The sequence below is a fragment of the Cornus florida genome, unplaced genomic scaffold (assembly GCF_030987335.1).
Source record: "Cornus florida cultivar Cherokee Brave unplaced genomic scaffold, ASM3098733v1 CherokeeBrave_3.0.0_Hap2_Chr04, whole genome shotgun sequence".
In the NCBI taxonomy this organism is placed as follows: domain Eukaryota; kingdom Viridiplantae; phylum Streptophyta; class Magnoliopsida; order Cornales; family Cornaceae; genus Cornus; species Cornus florida.
Genome location: NW_026775574.1, coordinates 58,851,028 through 58,869,640, shown reverse-complemented (window position 1 = coordinate 58,869,640; position 18,613 = coordinate 58,851,028). Strand labels below are relative to the sequence as shown.

Sequence of the window (18,613 nt, the reverse complement as noted above, 5' to 3'; positions counted from 1 at the left end):
TATTTTATTTCAAGAGTTATTACAAGATGTAATGTGATGTATATATTTAATATATGCACAATTTGATATACATAGTCAGGGCCGAGTCAGGAATTTGGTTCAGGAGTATGTTAACACTGACAAAATAATAATTTTTAAATTTTTTTTTCTAGTGGGCCAGCATGGAGATGTGGCGGCCCCTCGGCACATGTGGGCTCCTGTACATGGTGATTGAAATTTTAATTGCCAACAAAGATATTAGATTAAGATGAAATCTTTTTTAGGGACTGCAATTTTTTAAATAATTGATTACCTTATATTTTAATATTGGTCCTATTATATTTGACACATAAATAGCCAGACTCGGTGAAATAGTATGCTTTTATTTGTCTGGTTAAATAGTAGGACTCTTTTTTCAATAGTCTATAATTAAAAAATAGAAAGTGATAAACAAGAAAATGAGTGAGGGTCCAAAAAAATATATATATATATTATCCTTATTTATCACTTTCACGTTTTTGTATTTATAAATTATTTGTACATTTTTATAGTCGATAGAAATGAGCTACTGACAAGTCTTTTCCATTAAAAAAAAAAAATTAGAAACTCACTCGTAGGATTCTCCAAACACTCAAAATCTAGAGACAGAGTATTTTTAAAACAAAATGAGAAATTTTTGTTATTTAGGCATTTTATAAGGATTTCAGTATAATTTACTCAAAGTAACAAGGAGAGAGAGAGTGTGACTGAGAGAGAGAGAGAGAGGATAATGCCATGGCATCCGAATTCTGAACCTAACCCCACCAAATCTTCCAATTTTGCCCATTCACCTGCCCCGTGGAGTGGTCAACTGATGGTAACCGTTCTTCTCTCTTCATCATATAATAATAGGTAAATAAAACCCTAACAAACCTTCCTCGTTCCTATCGCAATAAAAAGATCAAAAACCCTCGTCAACCTTTTCACCTTGATCTGATCTCTCTCTCTCTCTCTCGATCTCTGTCTCTTGATCTCTTCCTCTCATGGCTACCATTTCTAAACTTTCAAATCCAACTCCTACCTACTCCTCGACTTCCTTCAACCCCAAACCTTTTCAGCCTAAATGTTTAATCAACTTCAACACCAAACCCACTTTTGATTCGAGAGTTTCATCATCTAGGTTATCGATACGCACTAACCATGCTTCAAATGCCTCCTTGGTGTAAGTTTCATTACATTTTTCCTTATATATGCGTATCTGTCTCTCTATATATATATATTTGAATCATGTGTAGATATATGTTTGTGTTTTATTTTTATATATTTTGGTGTTTGGGTAGAGTTGGTTTGATTTTGGGTGAATTTATAGCTTTGATTGAATTCTGTTAGTGCATGCAAATTGCTTGATCTTGATGTTTCTAATTGATGTATGAGTTCTCAAGATTATGAATAATTTGGGTGGTCTCTTTTTGCTGTGGAAGTTTTTGAATTATTGAACTTGATCTCTTTTTATGATATTGAAGTGTAAAATGTTCTGGATTTAGTCTTGATTAACTATGTTTGTGCTGCTGTCGAAGGCACACCTTCTGCAAAGTTGCAGATAGAATTTTGTTGTTGAAAATGTTTTTGATTAACCAAATGATCCATTTTGATTGTCTATGCAGATCTTGATAAGTAGGGTCTTGTTTGTCCATGAGACCTTGTGACCATAAAATGTTATGTGCATTGCTAATTTGTTTGTAGAGAGAGAGCCAAAGATCATTTCTTACAAAGGGTTGCTTAATTTTAGATTGTGAAATGTGAAAATCTATTAGTGAAACAAGATTGTTTGATCTTCATATGTCTGATCTCCGTATATAAATAAATTGTTCATCCACCTTATATAAATAAATTGTTCATCCACCTTGGCCTGCGTTTTTAGCATAAATTTTTGGATGGTTTAATTTGAAATTACTTTTCTTGCCTATGGCTTGTTAAATGATTATTCACCACTGGGATAAAACAATGCTAAACTCAGTTTGATTGGCAATTCAATGTTGTCAAAATGTAAACATTTTTATCTGAGGCCTTATCCTGCTACATCTCTGGTCGATGTGCTGGCTGATTTAGCTTGTGGCGAATGTTGATGTGCTGGCTGATTTAGCTTGTGGCGAATGCAAGGAGTTGGTTAGAACAATGGTGTTTGATTAACTGATTTTGTATTATTGTGATCAATTTGAGACTGACGCCTTGAAACTGCATCTGAGATTCCCAGTTTCTTATGATAGAACTTACTCATGGTCACCACTAAGGATGCCTTTCAACAATAACCATAATTGTTACTGTATTTTATACTAAGGATTTATCTTTTTTTCTATTATTGTCAACAATGTTATATTTGATGTAGGTTGTTACTTGTGGAATTTACTTGTCTTTCTCCTTATTTCTTATTGTCAATTATGAACAGTTCGTATTAAACAAGTTCTTTTACAGTGTCAGATGTTCCCAACTTGATGGAAATGGAAGCCAAATCAAGAAGACAGTTCTACATGATCTTTATGAGAAGGGAGGACAGAGTCCATGGTATGATAACCTCTGCCGTCCTGTTACGGATCTGCTTCCATTGATTGCAAATGGTGTCAGAGGTGTAACCAGCAACCCAGCGGTAATTACAGATTTTGTTTTTAAGTTTCATAGCCTGTTTCACCACTTGTAGTATATGTATTTTCTTGGCAAAAAGCAAAATGGCGTGAAAAAATGCAATAAAAAAGTAATCATGGTTGGACAAACAATGTTGTTCCTAATGCACTTCTTTAGTAGTTTCCATTCATTAGTTGTAATTTCATTTAATTGGATGTTCAATATATATGATGCAGATATTCCAGAAAGCCATATCAACTTCAAATGCTTATAATGAGCAATTCAGGTATTCTTGATTATTTTAGTATATTCTTAAGTGTTCTTTGTGATAATGAGAGTAAATTGTTTGATGGTGGTTTCCTCTATGATAGCCTAAAGGCTGTCTGTCGTGGAGCAGAGGCCATTTGCCTGGGTAAAATATGAAAAGTTGAACGAAGGGGGTAAAAAATTCCCCTGCCTATTCTAAATGCATAGGAGATGATGATGGGGGAAAAATGTAGCTTGTGGTTATTGGTTTTGTTTCCCTGCAATGGTGCTTGTGTCTAAAACATGTTTTGTCGAGAAAAAAAGTATTTCAAAAGGAACCGTTAAGTGTTATGTCTCATTTTGTGCTATTATTTTTTCTTTCCAGTCCAATGGTATGGGCTTCACAATGGAATAAGCCTTCCCCTACATGTAAGCCCCTATCCAATCGTCCCTCTACAAGTACTCGAACTTTGCACTTTTCCGTAAGAAAGTGGTTTATGCTTCTTTTTTCACCAGATATATTTTATTTTATTTATGCATTTTATAAAATTGTTTGGAGGAATCATGATTAATATTTCTTGTTAGTTTTTTTTTTGGTTTCATATAGCTGGAATATTTGATATAACAGCAAGTGATAACTTGTTCTTATGGTCTATACCATTCGATTATTAAGGAACAAGCATTACAACATCACTGGCATGGTTTTGTTTTTTGTGATCTGAACTCAAGCTAAGTTGCTAATTTAGGTGGACTTGTTAGATAGAATTTAGGCGAGCGTTCTTTTGATTTCTTTTAATCAGAAACCAAAAAATGAAAGCACAGATTAGCGCTGCAGGACTTTACTTCAAATGGCTTACTCTGCAGGGAACTTGTGCAAGCAGGAAAAGACATTGAAAGTGCATACTGGGAACTTGTGGTGAAGGACATTCAAGATGCATGCAAACTTTTTGTGCCAATCTATGATCAGACAGATGGAGGTGATGGTTATATTTCTGTTGAAGTTTCTCCTAGACTTGCTGATGATACTAAAGGGACTGTAGAGGCTGCAAAATGGCTTCATAAGGTGGTTGACCGCTCCAATGTCTACATAAAGATTCCCGCTACAGCTGCATGTATCCCTTCAATCAAGGAAGTTATTTCACTTGGCATAAGCGTCAACGTAACTGTAAGTTGATTCTATGATTCTAAATTAGCTTAGAATATATACCAAAGAATTTGAATTATGGTTTGTACTTTTGATAATTTGGTTAATCCTTTTGATAATTTTGAACCTTTTTGATATATGGTATGGTACCTTCCTTAATCAGTTGAAGTCTTAAAGATGCGTATCTGTAACATTCATTCCAATTTCGATGCCCCAACTAGTTATTAAGACTTAAATTTCCTTATTTGTTTCTTTCAATTCTCTCTGCAACTGAACTGAGTGAAATCGGGGGATAAAGGCACAGGAGGAGATACTTCTATAGCTGAGGTCTGGCAATCCTGCATTTGTTAAATGTAGTGAGAGTATCAGTGGACTTGTTAAGGCAATATTTCCTGGGAACTAGAAAGTAAAGAGAAGACTTTCAAAATGCGTTGCACAATTCCTGGGTTCAAGTCTTGTTTGCCGAGAGGAGATGGTGCAGCTTGTGTTCTGTAGTTGGCTAACGCCGAGTCTCTGGCATCACTTCCTTCCTATGTCTATTTTCCCCAGAAAAGAAAAAGGAAAGAAAAGAACGTAAAATAGAAGAAAGTAGAGCCTATCCGTCCTTTTTTTTCCCCCTTATCCAGATTGTTGTAGTCAACTATGAGGTTCTAGGATTGAGACTGTTTACAGATCTAACATGTTAAATGTGCAGAGAACGGTTGTTGTGCTATGAATATATATAATATGCCATGTGGATTGGCTAATTAGGTTGTGTGGGCAGTATCTTGTTAACAGAGTTATGCGAACTAACGTGCATTGATTGTGAAAACTTTAGACGCTTGAATAGCAATGCTTCCTTTTCTTGTTGTGGGGCAAAGAAATAATTGAATTAGCCTGATGTGCTTTCAGTAATTTTCAGAAATGCCCATAACATTCACCTTGCATATCAAGACCTGAATTTTTTTATTTTATTTTTTTCTTTCATTAGATTGCAAGTCCTGTACGGAACACCATTCTAATTGTCAGTTTCTTTATGTTTTTGTGCAGCTCATATTCTCACTTTCTAGATATGAAGCAGTCATGGATGCTTACTTGGACGGTCTTGAGGCTTCTGGGCTAGGTGACCTCTCTAGAGTTACTAGTGTTGCTTCCTTCTTTGTTAGTCGGGTAGACACCCTGGTCGACAAGATGCTTGAGAAGATTGGAACACCCGAAGCCCTTGATCTCCGTGGAAAGGTAACTAAAATCTATACTTAAATCATTTCCTCTCGGTGGGCCTAGATACGTGAATCTAAACAATCTATTCTTGTTTAGGCTGCAAATGCTCAAGCAGCTCTGGCATACCAACTTTACCAGAAGAAATTTTCTGGTCCAAGATGGGAGGCTCTGGTCAAGAAAGGTGCCAAAAAGCAGAGGCTATTGTGGGCATCAACCAGCGTCAAGAATCCAGCGTACGCTGATACACTATACGTTGCTCCTCTCATTGGACCTGACACGGTAAGCTCTCTTAGTTTTTCTGCCTTTTCTTTCGAACTCAGTAGAAGTTGCTTTTTATCCCCAAAAAGGGGTTTTAATCATCATTTCTCTAACCGACATCAAAATTTGAACTCGAGAGTTTTTTCCTTCAATGTCTTGCATGATCTTAATCTCATCCCGATGTTACTTCTTTCTATAGGTTTCAACCATGCCAGACCAAGCTCTCCAAGCATTCCTTGACCATGGTGCTGTCTCAAGGACAATCGACTCGAATGTATCCGAAGCTGAAGGCATCTATAGTGCTCTAGAGAAGTTGGGGATCGACTGGGGTTACGTTGGCACTCAGCTCGAACTCGAGGGAGTGGATTCTTTCAAGAAGAGCTTCGACAGCCTGCTCGATAGCCTGCAAGAGAAGGCAAACTCTCTTAAACTTGTTAGCCTGTAAGCTTTGTTGCTTCTTTTGGTTATTGCCATGGTGACTCAATAAAGTGAGTGGGATTACTTTCCTGCTTGTAAAGGTTGTTGATGAGTGTCTTTATATTAAGATGATGACAATGTATAATTAATGGGTTTTCGTTGGCTTCTATGTAAGTGGATAATTCTATTTACTTTGGTCACTCTCTCTCTCTCTTTTCTTTTACTTTCTGTAAATTACTTTTGGCGTGGTAAAATTAGAAAGTTCACCCATTTGCATGGCGGAGGATACTCTAAATTATTAAAACATGAGAAATCTGACTCACTTTCACATAGGTGGAATTACGAATAAATGGAAGGTGAGTGGTCAAATGAGAAATTCCAAAAAAGCGGACTTTTAGTGTACCCGTGGAGAAAGACTTCCCTTCAGGCTAATCCTTCACGTACTCACCTCCAAAAGGGAGTTCACAACAAAAGTTCTACCTAAAGCATTTTTATTTCCTTGCTAATCCGTTACCTGCTGATTAGTGGTTTTAATTGATGCTATTAAGAGTTCAATCCTTGTCAAAACCTAACTGGTTTGCTCAATTCTTTCTTTGTTCCCAACGTAGTGACAATTCGAGGGTGGTTGGCTTGCATCGTCATCAGACCTAGAGTATTATCATGGTTCGTAATCGCGGTCGGTGTAACGAATTCGAGTAAATATCGGTGTAAATTGATTGAACCGGTCGGTTTATAGAAGTGTATAATGGTATCGAATTCTTGAATAAGGGTTAAGAAACAGGCCGATACAACGAACAATTATATATTACCAAAAAAAATGTTTTAACTACGGGCATCGGTATGACCCTAATGGCTAGACACAACCCATGTGTGGGGCTTGTCAGGTGGTGGGCCCCACATAGCCGCTAGTTTGCGAGCAAAAGTGGGTCCCATTTAAAATGCTAGGAACCGAAACAGTCGACTCTATCCTTGTTAGAGTTGACTATTGCACTTCCTATTCTGACTATACCTATGAAAGAGTTTACTAAATAAAATAATAATAACAATAATAAAATGGCTAACACAACCACCACCGTACTGGATGCTAGGCTGGCCGCTTTAAGCGGCTAGCCAGTGACTCTCCATGTTTCAAAAGTGACCATCCGGGTAGATAGCCATCACGAAAATGTGTAGGGTTGTCAAGTTATTAGAGCACGCTTGTATGAATGTCCTGATCTAAAGTTTTTATTTCTATAAACAACCGACCCTCACCTAGTTGTCTGTAATCGCTTTTCATAGATATTTGTAGCATTTTTCTATTTTCAAGATTTAACCAAATTTAGACTCAATTCAACCGCAATGTATTTACACAATATATTATTAGGTGCAATACATAATTTTTGTTTTTAAAGAATGCCCAAGTACAAAAATTAGAAGGAAAAACTTTTGAGTTAAAAAAAAAAAAAACTTGAGTTTGAGTTGGAATTTAATTTAATCCTTGCTTAGTGAGCAAAGTGTGGTTATATTGACCTATCAAAATGAGTCTCGTAAATGTGTTCAATCTTCAAAAGGAAAATGATAGAATTGATGACATCTTTTACTCAACTCTAAAGAAATCTTTTACCGATTCTAAAATCGACTAACGTGTAAAACCAACATGGTAGTAGGACAGTATTCAATCGTTCACTCTCACTCCATTCCCAATTTCTCATACAAGTTTGGAGCCTTAATAACCAATGATCAATGATCGATTCAATCTCTCACTCCGTGGATTGGGCGGGTTGAAGGGTCAACCCTAGCCCAATTTGTGACATGAGCATTGCCACCCAAGCTTGGGTTGAACCTGACGTCAATTTAAGGAAAGCTAACCTAAGTGTGATTACGGTCAGGTTAGTTGAGTTGGTATCTAATCCAGTTAAATTGGACTAATTTTTCACAATAATTACAGTTTTACTTGCATATAAAAGATTTGCTTTACATACACACATACATGTGTATACAGAGAATGGCCAAGATCTAAAAGTCATGAAACACGAAAACTCAATGTGTGCCTCCGTGTCTATACCTTGAAAACATATATAATACAAATAATATCTTTGACTCAAAGTTAGTTTGGAGTTAGATTTACTCTAAAGCATCTAAAAAATACTAAAAAATAATGTAAATTTCCTAAAAAATACAAACAAATTCTTAAAAATTAATTCTCCGAAGTATTAATATACAATAAATTACTACTTAAACAAAAGGAGGTTGAAAAGAAGAGTACAATCACAAGTTAAAATACATGTATATAATAAATACGGGTTGAGATTTTTCAACCCAAGTCTAACCCTAATCATAGAACTAGTTTTCCAAACTCATGAAAAATCAGGCTGAACTGCAGTTGGCCAACCTGGGGTGCCCAAGTTGCACCCCTAAAATTTGCATACACCTATCCGTTACAATTGTATCAAAGCCGATGTAATCCCTTACCCAGTGTCACACCAAGCATTGGGCAAGTGGCACACCTGTTACACAAATCCATCATTCTTATTCAAATATGACAATTATCAGAATATCAAGGAAAAACATCCAGTCCAAAGTGGTGTGACCTTCCCTCCCCTAAGGAGAGGCCAGGGGTGGCAAAATTGTGTGTGATTTGTTTACCTAAAAAAAAAAAAAATATCAATGAACAAGTAGTGATATATAGCTGTGGCATAGTTGTGGTGATAATCAATTAATTACCAAAGTAAGTGGGGATTACAGGTTATGATGATGATAAGACATTGAAGGCTTATTATGGAAGAACAAGAAGCAATGCTATCAAACGCAAGAGATTAAGTATCCTCTTATTTTTCTCTTCCAAATATAATCATTTTGTCACTCTCATGTAAACTAGCTTCAAACTGAACTCAAACAAAGTCTTGACCCTATTTCATTTTAATGTCCCCAGACTGGCAAATGATCCCATTCAATATAAAACATAGATACATCTTAGCGGCTGCACTTCATGTTTTTGCAAATAATTTCAAAACAAGGAAATAAATGAGAATGCGCGTAAAAGGTCCGTGCAGAAAAATCAAGAATTTGTGAAAAGCAGCAACACATTAAAAACACGCTGATTGCTTGCTAAAGTTTTCAATCATGAAGCCAGAACCACAGGTATTACAATGGTGAAAGACCAATGCTTCCTATCGCCCTCAAAATGAACATAATTTAGTTGATGCTTAAGAAGTGATGAATTTCGGAGTATAGGATACCTTACTCCACATTTTTCCTTCTCTTCTTTGATTTCCTTTCATTAGAATGCTCCAAGGAACCAGAAGAGGTAACCACACTATGAACTCGTCCTGAGTCTTGAGTAGAGTGGTCCGTGGAGCTGGTAGGTCGAACTGTGCGTATTTTCTTTGGAGGGTCTGATGGTTCCTCTACCTCAGATACAGAACTTCTTTGTCTGCTACCATTGCTGTTTGTGATTTTCGTAGAGACTGCACTGCTAGTTGCTGCTTTTGATTTTCGTGGCCTGAAACCTTGAGAAGGAGTTGCAAAATGACGGGGTGAATTGGTCAAGGAAGTTCCAGAAGATCTCTGGTACATCTGTTTCAGATTCTTTGTGTCATGTTTTTGAAGTTCATTAGGATCTGGGTAATGGACGAGGGAGACACGCCGTGAAATCTTCCCAGCTGTTAATAAGATGAAAAAAAAGTATAATCAAGGGCATAAAAATACATTCAAAATATATGTCACATAATACTACCATCTACACTCTAAAGTAATAGTGATAATAGGCTCAAGTGATTGTCTAATTTTCATGGCCCAGAATACTCCAATTCCTTTCATGTTATAGCACTATAGCATCAATGCTGCATCAGTCAATTCCAGCAGAACTAAGAACTGAACCCTCCCTCCCTTTCTGCATATGTTACCTGCACTCAGGTACGTGTGTCGGGTGCGGGTATGTATCCAACGGCCAGACATATCAAATCCCCCCAACAGAGGACACAGGGACATTGCTAAATATTCATATTATCTATTATTTTTATTTAATTTTATAGAGTAAAATAATTTGTTAAATTGTGTTTGATATTGGCATTTAACTCGTTTTGAATCAATAATATAATAAAATTGAATCATAGGATATGCTTTTTAGGTGCATGTCTAACCAGAAGTGCTGGCCACATATCTCATACCCATGCCCGAGAATAGTGTGTCCGACACAGGTACTTCAACTAATTTGAAGAGTCCATGTAATATAGCTTACTACAACAACACACACTCCTAGCATGGCTCATCTCATACCCATTAATGTCACATAAGGTAACTCACAGTAACCAATCATATTTATCATGTCTACAAAGGAGAAGAATTACAGCATTTAACACATCCACAAAAACCCAACTTTATATGTAACTGGACTATTGTAATTACTGTCTTTGAACACTCCTAAAATAATTTATCCACTATTAGAATAATGTTATTGAACTGTGATTTTCAATAAATTTGACCTAAGATTTATTGCAAAATAAAATTAAAATTAAAGCCCACATAGCATGAAGTAATCACTTATGAATGTCATTCCACTATGCTTCAATTAGAGAAGACGAAGCTGTCATAAGGTTTAGATTTCAACTCTTGTGATCTACATTCCCATCTCACCTGGACTACAAAAAGATTCAAGAGAGGTTTGATTGACACTTGGAGAGGATGTTTCATGGAAGCCCATGCCTGTGATTTTTGGAGGGTGGCACCCCTTTGCGTTTGGTGGTGCATTTGGAAGGAGAGGAATAGAAGATCCTTTGATAATAAGGAATATTCCATTGGGGCTTTGAAATTTCTTATTATTAGCTCTCTTTTTAGTTGGGTAATGGGGAGAAATTGTAAATCCATAGAGGAGATTGTTGATTTTTTGAGTTCCTTGGGCCCATAGGATCCCTTTTGGCTTTGGCCTTTGTGTAGTCTTCGGGATGCGTTCCCCTTTTGAACTCTTTCTAATACATCTTTACTTATCCAAAAAAAAAAAAAAGAAGAACATATCTAGTTTAAGTTAAGTTGAGAGTAAGACACTAATTATGGCCTGGGATGATCTTTAAAAGTCTCAAAATTATGCTTTAATCTCACTTAACCAAATATAAATATATATATATATATATATGCTTTATTCTTGCTAATGAAAACTGAGAGTTTTAATCGAATGGTTTTTGAAATTGAGGATTTTTATAAAACAAGGAGTACTGATCAAGTATTCGGTTGATTGAGATTTTGCAGGAATTTTTTTTGTTAAAACAAATAGCTTTGAACGAAGACTCAATCGATTGAAGCAGTGACAATAGTGCTTAATCGAAGAGTCGATAGATCGAACTCTGAGAAAACCTGTTTTCAGAAACTCTTTCAAATCAGAATTCTAAAAGAATTTTCATTGCCAAACTACATACATAGGTCTTTGATATCGACTATGCGTTTATAGTCAGTCTAGGATATCTCTCCCAGAAGCTTTTAACTATTTACACATTGTTGAGAGAATTTATATTGTTATAGAGAGAGCTTTGAGAATCAATCTAGGATACTTAATAGGTTATCATACTATATGTGATTAAGAGACTCCAAGCAGGAGCTGAACTTAAACTTTCAGAGAGTATCAACTGGGTGGTTCGGAAAAATCAAGTTGATCAAACGTCACTAATCACTGGACAACAAAAGTCCATAGAGAAGCAAATTCAGACAGAGAGCTTTGAGAATCAATCTAGGATACTTCATAGCTTATCATATTATATGTGATTAAGAGACTCAAAGCAGGGAGATGAACTTAAACTTTCAGACAGAGCATCAACTGGGTTGTTTGTAGAAATCAAGTTGATCAACCGTCACTAGTCACTGAACATCAGAAGTCCATTGAGAAGCAAATTGCACGAGGTGCAAGTTTGTCGAAATGAATGGCAGGCAAGATCTGGAAAAGTCTGAGTTGGGAGGGAATAGGTGATTCTAGGATGGAATCAGGTAACTTAGTTGTAACATCTCATACAGTGAATGTTGAGCTGTCTGAACTAGGTCCCGTGATTTTTCCTTTTCTAGGATTTTTCACATAAAAAATATTATGTTCTGCTTTATTTTATTTATTAATTTAAGTGTTTATGTGATTGCTATTGAGACACAGGTAAACTAATCAACTGAATTTAAAATAAGGATTAACGGTAATTCAAAAAGTAAGTTTCAAACTAATATCCATAAGACTCTTTAGGGAAAAAATAATATCTATAAGACTTGTATTCACCCTTATTTAGATCTAATTAACCGCACACATCTGACATATCAGGACCTTACTTAACGGTTCAGTAATCCAAAAATTACATCTATTTGTCGTTTAAACTAGATTCCATTAGTTTCTGGCATGATGTTTCTTCATTGGACCTAGATTCTATCCAGAATGCTGCTCTACATACATCTGACCATGCATGAAGATCAATTCAAATAATATGAAAACGCTAAGATAACAAATCTTACAAAACATTATATGAACACTTTGTGAACATGCTGGTCAGGAAACAATAAATTTTTTTAGAAAATAAACATAATTATATACCTTTATGGCAACAACAAAATAGAGATTAATGAATTATACAATATGATCAACACTATTTTATCTAATTTTTTTAGCTTCAGTATTTTAGATAATCTTGATGACTTACAAAGTGACCAAGGATTTTTTTTTTTAAACTTAAATCCGTTCTCAGGTCAAATGAACCACTTGCAGCTTTAAGGTAAACATACACATGCAATCTGATTTCATAAATGCAATCTGAGGGCCAAACAGTGAGTTGTTAATGGCACAAACAAAACTATACAGTTACATCATAGATGAGGTATCTGTCTTGCATAAAGAGTCAGATAGACACCCGACATTGTTATGATATACATACAAAATAAAAGACAAAATTATAAAAGTAAAATGAAAGGAAAATAACAAAAAAAAATTTTGACCACATGCAAACGCATACCAATTTTTGGTTCAGATTTGGAAGATACAAAAACTGTTGCATCTGGATCATGAGCGGCAAAACTGACCATGTGATAGGATTTTCCTGCAATTACGAATAGTATTTCACAAGATATAAATTTTGCTAATGCATCATAAAATCATATAATTATTATTTTTTGATAAATAATAATGCATCATAAATCATATAATAAATTGGCAAGACATATTCGGATCAAGCCACTTTGAAGATTGAATTTGTAGCAAACAAGTGAAAGTGGTTCTTAAGATCAAAGTTAGCCCTATATACTGTTATCAAATTACACTTGCCAGATGAACCCTCGAAACTGCCCAACTGTCCATCACGGTGAAGCTTCAGCGTCAGTTCTTGCCCATCAAAATCAGGAGGCTGCAATACCCAAGCAATCAATTATATAAACTCAATGCCAAAGCAAACAAAATTCACAAAGTCATGGCAGTGCTACTAATTCTGTCCATATTATTTCCTCCACCCTTGATTAATATTATGTGGCATGTCTTTTCCAGGTAATAAATTTGTCTTTCAGCTACCTTGCCCCATAAAACAAGATCTAAAATTGATAATGTTCATGTGACTTTTCCTGGGTTTACTTTTTGAAAACAACAAATAGAACTGGATCACTTTTGTCAGTGGATAATTTTCTTGAAAAAAAATTCTTTTATTTAGGAAAAGGAATTGCTTGCACCATTTTGTCCAGATTAGCTGTCAGCCTGTCACTGCTTGGGAATTTAACATTCTGCTGTTTCCCATCAACATAGACTTTGGTAAAAGAGATGGAGTCAAATAGGTACTGAAATAAACCTTACTTGATTAATTGGCCATTGGATGAGCCAAAACTCAGTCGAGTCACTTAAATTAAGTTCAACAAGTGGATCCTTCGCATCCTCCTGGTAACCTGCTGGGGGGCTGTAGGCTACTTCGTTAACAGCATCCATTCCTCCACTAAACCCACCAAAAGTAACAAATAAATAAAAGTTTAAATGAATTGGTTGAAAATAATCACTAAGCATGGCCGTCAAGAGATGAGAGTGGTTGTCTTATGATGCACAAGTTGTATACATTATATATCACACTTACAGGTATGTTTCATTAGCATTGTGCTAAAACCATCGTAACCTTTCAATTTCGACCATTTTGCATACATTATAATATAAAAATATTGCTAATAAAATACTAAAATTACCTAGCCAACACATGACCAAAAGCCACCAAAAAAATCAAGATATTTCAATTGATCACAATCAATTCAAGTTATAAACATCAAAATGACCTACATAGGGCCAACTTAAAATTACTCTAATCACAATGCAAAATGACAATCTAATCAATACAATGAACAAATATATATATTAGCCTGTCAGAAGATATAAATTACAGACGATGACCCTGTAGGCAAAAAGTCAGTAGTAATCAAACATTTGTAATATCTGAAAACAATTAACATATATCTTCAAATACAAAAATAAAAGAGTATTTATTTAAATACTGAATTCAACATAAATGCAAAAAGAGATTAATTGCAATAATTGAAATTCATGCCCCAAACTGAGCAGGCATGGGAATCAAACACACTAGGTCAATGATTCAATTGAAAAAAAAATATTGAAGAGTTCAATAAAAAATCCTTGATGAAGTTCAAGCTTTTTTCTGAAAGAAGAAAGTATGTTAATATATATATATATATAAGAGATTGTTTACTGCGGTTGCAGCTTTGAATGGTGATGGTGGAGTGAAGTGTGAGAAAGTGGAAGAGGTTGATGGAGAGGAGAGAGAAAGTGAGAGAGCAAAAACCTGGAGGGAGTATGTGGTGGAGGAGCTTCTTCTTGCGGGGTGGCCATTGGAGGAGATAGCGGTAGTTCAGAGCATCGCCAATGCCCTCTCAAATGGCCTCTCAAACTCAAAATATAGCAAGTGGATGAAAATAATGCACTCCAATGGCCTCTCAAAAGACCTCTCATATTTTGAGATTTCAAAAGTATTGCCAAATATAGCAGCTCTCAAATGGCTTCTCAAACTCAAAATATAGCAAGTGGATGAAAATAAGGCACTCCAATGAGCTCTCAAAAGACCTCTCATATTTTGAGATTGTCAAAAGTTGTTAAAATGAAAATAAAGCACGGCTCTCAAAATATGGAATGGTTGTTGTGTCAAAAAATAGCATTTTGGATGAAATATACCATTGAAGCAGAATTGCAAAAATATAGCATTTTGATACTGTAACTCCTCTTAAAATATAGATTTGGCATGAAAATATAGCATTTTGCATTGAAGATGCTCTCAGAGTTGGTGAATTTGGGTAGTAGATACAGTTATCATCGAGTAGGCCTGCAAATAGGTCGGGCTAAACCCAACTCATACAAAGCCCAACCCAGTTTAGTGTAGGGGTTTGATAATTCCAATTTTTATTAGGGTTCGATATGGGCTGAAGCATTTAAACATACCCGTTGCAGCCTAGGCTGGGCTTAGGCAGAAGGGTCAGAAATTTGAACCCCGCTTCTAGAATAAAAATAAATTTAATGATACTTAATATTAAGTGGAGAATCATAATGGTTGATTGCAATTCTTGTTTTCTTTTTATTTTTTATTTTTTTATTGTAAGTGTAGCTGATTGCAAATTTCTAAAGAGATGAGCGTAAATTGTTTTATATTACCTCCAAATGAAACTAGTGTCCTGGGAGAAAAGTTTGAAACAGGAGAAACAGTAGATGTAGTTAAAAAAAATTTGAGCTAAATTTTTATTATTTTCATTTTCTTAAATTTCATGTTATTTTCTTAATTACTCCTAATATGTTTTATATTTCATATTATTTTATATTCAAATTTTAAGATAAGTATTCCTATATTAAAGAAGTGTACGCAGATGGCTCGATAACCTAGCGATACCCAGTGTGCGCTCTCTGCATATACTAATCTAAACTCTAACAACCAGGGCCGGCCCTAAGATTCAAAATATTTTGAAAGGCCCTAGGCGAACTTTCAAATGTGAGGTCCTTAAGTTTCAAATGCGTAAAAAAAATTATAAGAGTGCGAAATTTTAACACGATGTTTTCAAATTCTATAGCTAATATAATTGTGCGTCTGTGCATTGTGCATAAGACAACTAGCTAATAACTATAAATTTATCACCACCAACAAATAATTATGCGCCTGTACAGTGTGCATAAGACAACTAACTAATAAGTATAAATCTATCACCACTAATAAATAATTATGCGTATGTACAGTGTGCTTAAGATAACTAACTAATAACTATAAATTTTTATCACCACCAATAAATAATTGTGTGCCTGTGCAGTTTGCATAAGACAACTAACTAATAACTATAAATCTATCATCACGAATAAATAATTGTTCGCATGTGCAGTGTACAAAGACAGCTAACTAATAATAATAAATTTATCAATTAAAGAGTGCGAAATTTTCACAGGCACAAAATAAAAAATGAAGAGAACAGTTTACTAGAGAACAGAAAACTGCAGCTTATTTTACGTTCATTGTTTATATAGCTACTAAAATTTGATGAGGTGACTATATTGCCTATATTATATATAGGAGGCTGAACTTGTAGTACTGAAGAAGTAGTGGGACTTTTAGGTTATACGTGGCATCCACTATCATATATAGTTTTGTCTTTCACTCTTTATATTAACTGCACTACACTTTGTGTGTGTTTTTTTTGGGGGAGCCAATTACCCCTTTCTTGATTTCAGGATGAGGAATCAACTTTAGTAGCAGTGATTGATTGATCATTGCTACAGAAGACCTGTGCAAATTAATAGAAAAACCATTAACTTTTGTTTTGTTAAAGCCTGCTCTTGATTTCCATGTGTTTGTACATTCTGATGGCAAGTGCTTTGACAGTATTATTAACTGAAATTCTAGCTTTAGCCAACTTCACATAACATCAATAATGGTGGTATGTAACTTCATATAAAAATAAAATATAAAAAAAACCCTTAATTTGGCACTTTCAAGTATGAGCATAATTTAGAGATCAAAAAAGTTAATTATTACCTCAACGGTTCAACCCACTAGAAGGGATCCTTCATTTTCATAGGATTGAATGTGAAAATGCAAAAAAAATTATGAGGAAAAGGGGTATGGTTGCTGCTGTTATGAGATTGGAGTGGAATTAGGGAGAGGACAAAAAAAAAGAAAAAGTACCTGCCATAGATTATGGACTCGATCTGCCATGAAAGGCACATGTAGAAAGGCACACATTTATTAAAATACTAAGAGAACCATAATATATTTTTTGATAGCCATCACACACAGTGACACACACAAAAAACTCTAGCTACTTTTCACTATTGGAACAAAGGTAAAGGCCCGAATCAAACGAACCAAAGTTAGAACAAATCAAATGATGAGATGAACGAAAGAAAAAAACATATATAAAAGATCGATTCATAAAAAAGGAGAGAAACGAGAGAGAGGATGAACATACCTTGTCACCTGAGGCGATAGCGCAGGCTGCGCCCTGCGGAGTGTCGAAGCAGATTGTGTCGTCTGAAACTTGCCCTAACTTAATTTGCAGCGGCACGGCTGTCGTCGTTCACTTGAGTAACTATTTTCGCCAAGTTGAGGGGTTTGGGGGTTTGGTTTGCGACAGAATGAATAGTTGTTTAGGGTTAGGAAATGGGCTAGGAAATCAATGAATGGACTAGGGTTAGTTTTCTTTCAAAAGAGAAAAGGATATCAAGTTGGGATGGGTTTGGTTGTCAGGCTAGTGTTTTTTTTTCAAAAGACAAAAAATAGAATAAATGGGTTGGTTTAGATTGTTGGGTTTGGGCTTTAAATAAATTCCCATGGTTAAAATACCAATTATAGTATAAAAATATGAAATTATATATTACCATGTATTTATATATGTGTTCACAAGCTCAAAACGAACCCCTATAAACAAAGGAGTTGAGTAGATTGATGTTTGAGCATAAAAGAATAAAGTGTAATATGTATTTAAATGGAGGACATTAATGTATTTTTAGTTAGGATGACACCTCTCAAGTTTGACAAAATATTATATTGAATCATCTTTCGAAATACAAATGTTTAGTCCGTTTTTTACTTACACCCAAAAAGTTATTTTTCAGGTGTGTCGATACTTTTTGCATATAAATGTTATTACTACCCTTCTAACTATCTGTTGGCTTAAAAAAATGGTTAAAATGACTTGAATACTTGTTGACCTTCATTATATAAACTTAAAATTATTGTTTATATATATATATATATATATATATATATATATATATATATTTCTCATTATTTACACCAAACAAATTATAATTATAAATTTATAATTATTTTTTAAAACCAAATTTATAATTATAAATTTAAAATTATTTTTGAAAACCAACCAAATTATAATTATAAATTTGTAATTATTTTTTAAAACCAAACAAATTATTATTATAAATTTATAATTATTTTTTAAAATTATTCTTTACATATATATATATATCATCATCATCATCATCATCATCATCATGATGTACACCAAAAAAAACAAAAATTCTGGAGAAAAGAGTGAGATGAAGTATTTTGGGGGTGATATAGTAATAAATGAGAGTAATTTGATTATTTTAGGCTTTTGATATTTTGGATTAAAATAGATTTAAAAAATAGGGATAAAATTATCATTTTGTAACTTTTTAACGGAAAAGAAAATTAAGGTCTGAGTGATAAATAATTTAAAAAGATATTTGAATGTGATATTTGGTCAAACCTGAGGGGTTTAAGTAAAATTAACCCTTTTAGTTATGGGTTATGATACTCAACCTCTAACCTATTTGCTAGATAG

General features: G+C 34.6%; 2 protein-coding genes across 2 annotated transcripts; one reads left to right on the top strand and one right to left on the bottom strand.

The window, feature by feature from the left end:
- Window positions 1–859: 859 nt before the first annotated feature.
- On the top strand, window positions 860–6,033 carry LOC132303322 (uncharacterized). Its single transcript, XM_059800540.1, has 7 exons — window positions 860–1,180; window positions 2,431–2,602; window positions 2,814–2,863; window positions 3,688–3,988; window positions 4,997–5,185; window positions 5,264–5,446; window positions 5,625–6,033. The coding sequence occupies exons 1-7, from the start codon at window positions 1,002–1,004 to the stop codon at window positions 5,868–5,870; spliced, it is 1,320 nt and encodes a 439-aa protein (XP_059656523.1). The 5' UTR covers window positions 860–1,001; the 3' UTR covers window positions 5,871–6,033.
- A 1,953-nt stretch (window positions 6,034–7,986) lies between these two features.
- On the bottom strand, window positions 7,987–17,523 carry LOC132303321 (mediator-associated protein 2). Its single transcript, XM_059800539.1, has 6 exons — window positions 17,258–17,523; window positions 13,617–13,752; window positions 13,101–13,179; window positions 12,793–12,876; window positions 9,061–9,483; window positions 7,987–8,328 (listed from the first exon to the last, which is right to left on the bottom strand). The coding sequence occupies exons 2-5, from the start codon at window positions 13,743–13,745 to the stop codon at window positions 9,062–9,064; spliced, it is 714 nt and encodes a 237-aa protein (XP_059656522.1). The 5' UTR covers window positions 13,746–13,752; window positions 17,258–17,523; the 3' UTR covers window positions 7,987–8,328; window position 9,061.
- Between the last annotated feature and the right edge of the window lie 1,090 nt (window positions 17,524–18,613).

Coding starts and splice junctions, on each gene's coding strand:
- LOC132303322 (XM_059800540.1), top strand. CDS start 1,002: ATGGCTACCATTTCTAAACTTTCAAATCCAACTCCTACCTACTCCTCG. Junction 1,181..2,430: donor GCTTCAAATGCCTCCTTGGT/GTAAGTTTCATT, acceptor GTTCTTTTACAG/TGTCAGATGTTCCCAACTTG. Junction 5,186..5,263: donor CCCTTGATCTCCGTGGAAAG/GTAACTAAAATC, acceptor ATTCTTGTTTAG/GCTGCAAATGCTCAAGCAGC.
- LOC132303321 (XM_059800539.1), bottom strand. CDS start 13,745: ATGGATGCTGTTAACGAAGTAGCCTACAGCCCCCCAGCAGGTTACCAG. Junction 13,180..13,616: donor TCCAATGGCCAATTAATCAA/GTAAGGTTTATT, acceptor TGGGTATTGCAG/CCTCCTGATTTTGATGGGCA. Junction 12,877..13,100: donor CAGTTTCGAGGGTTCATCTG/GCAAGTGTAATT, acceptor TCGTAATTGCAG/GAAAATCCTATCACATGGTC.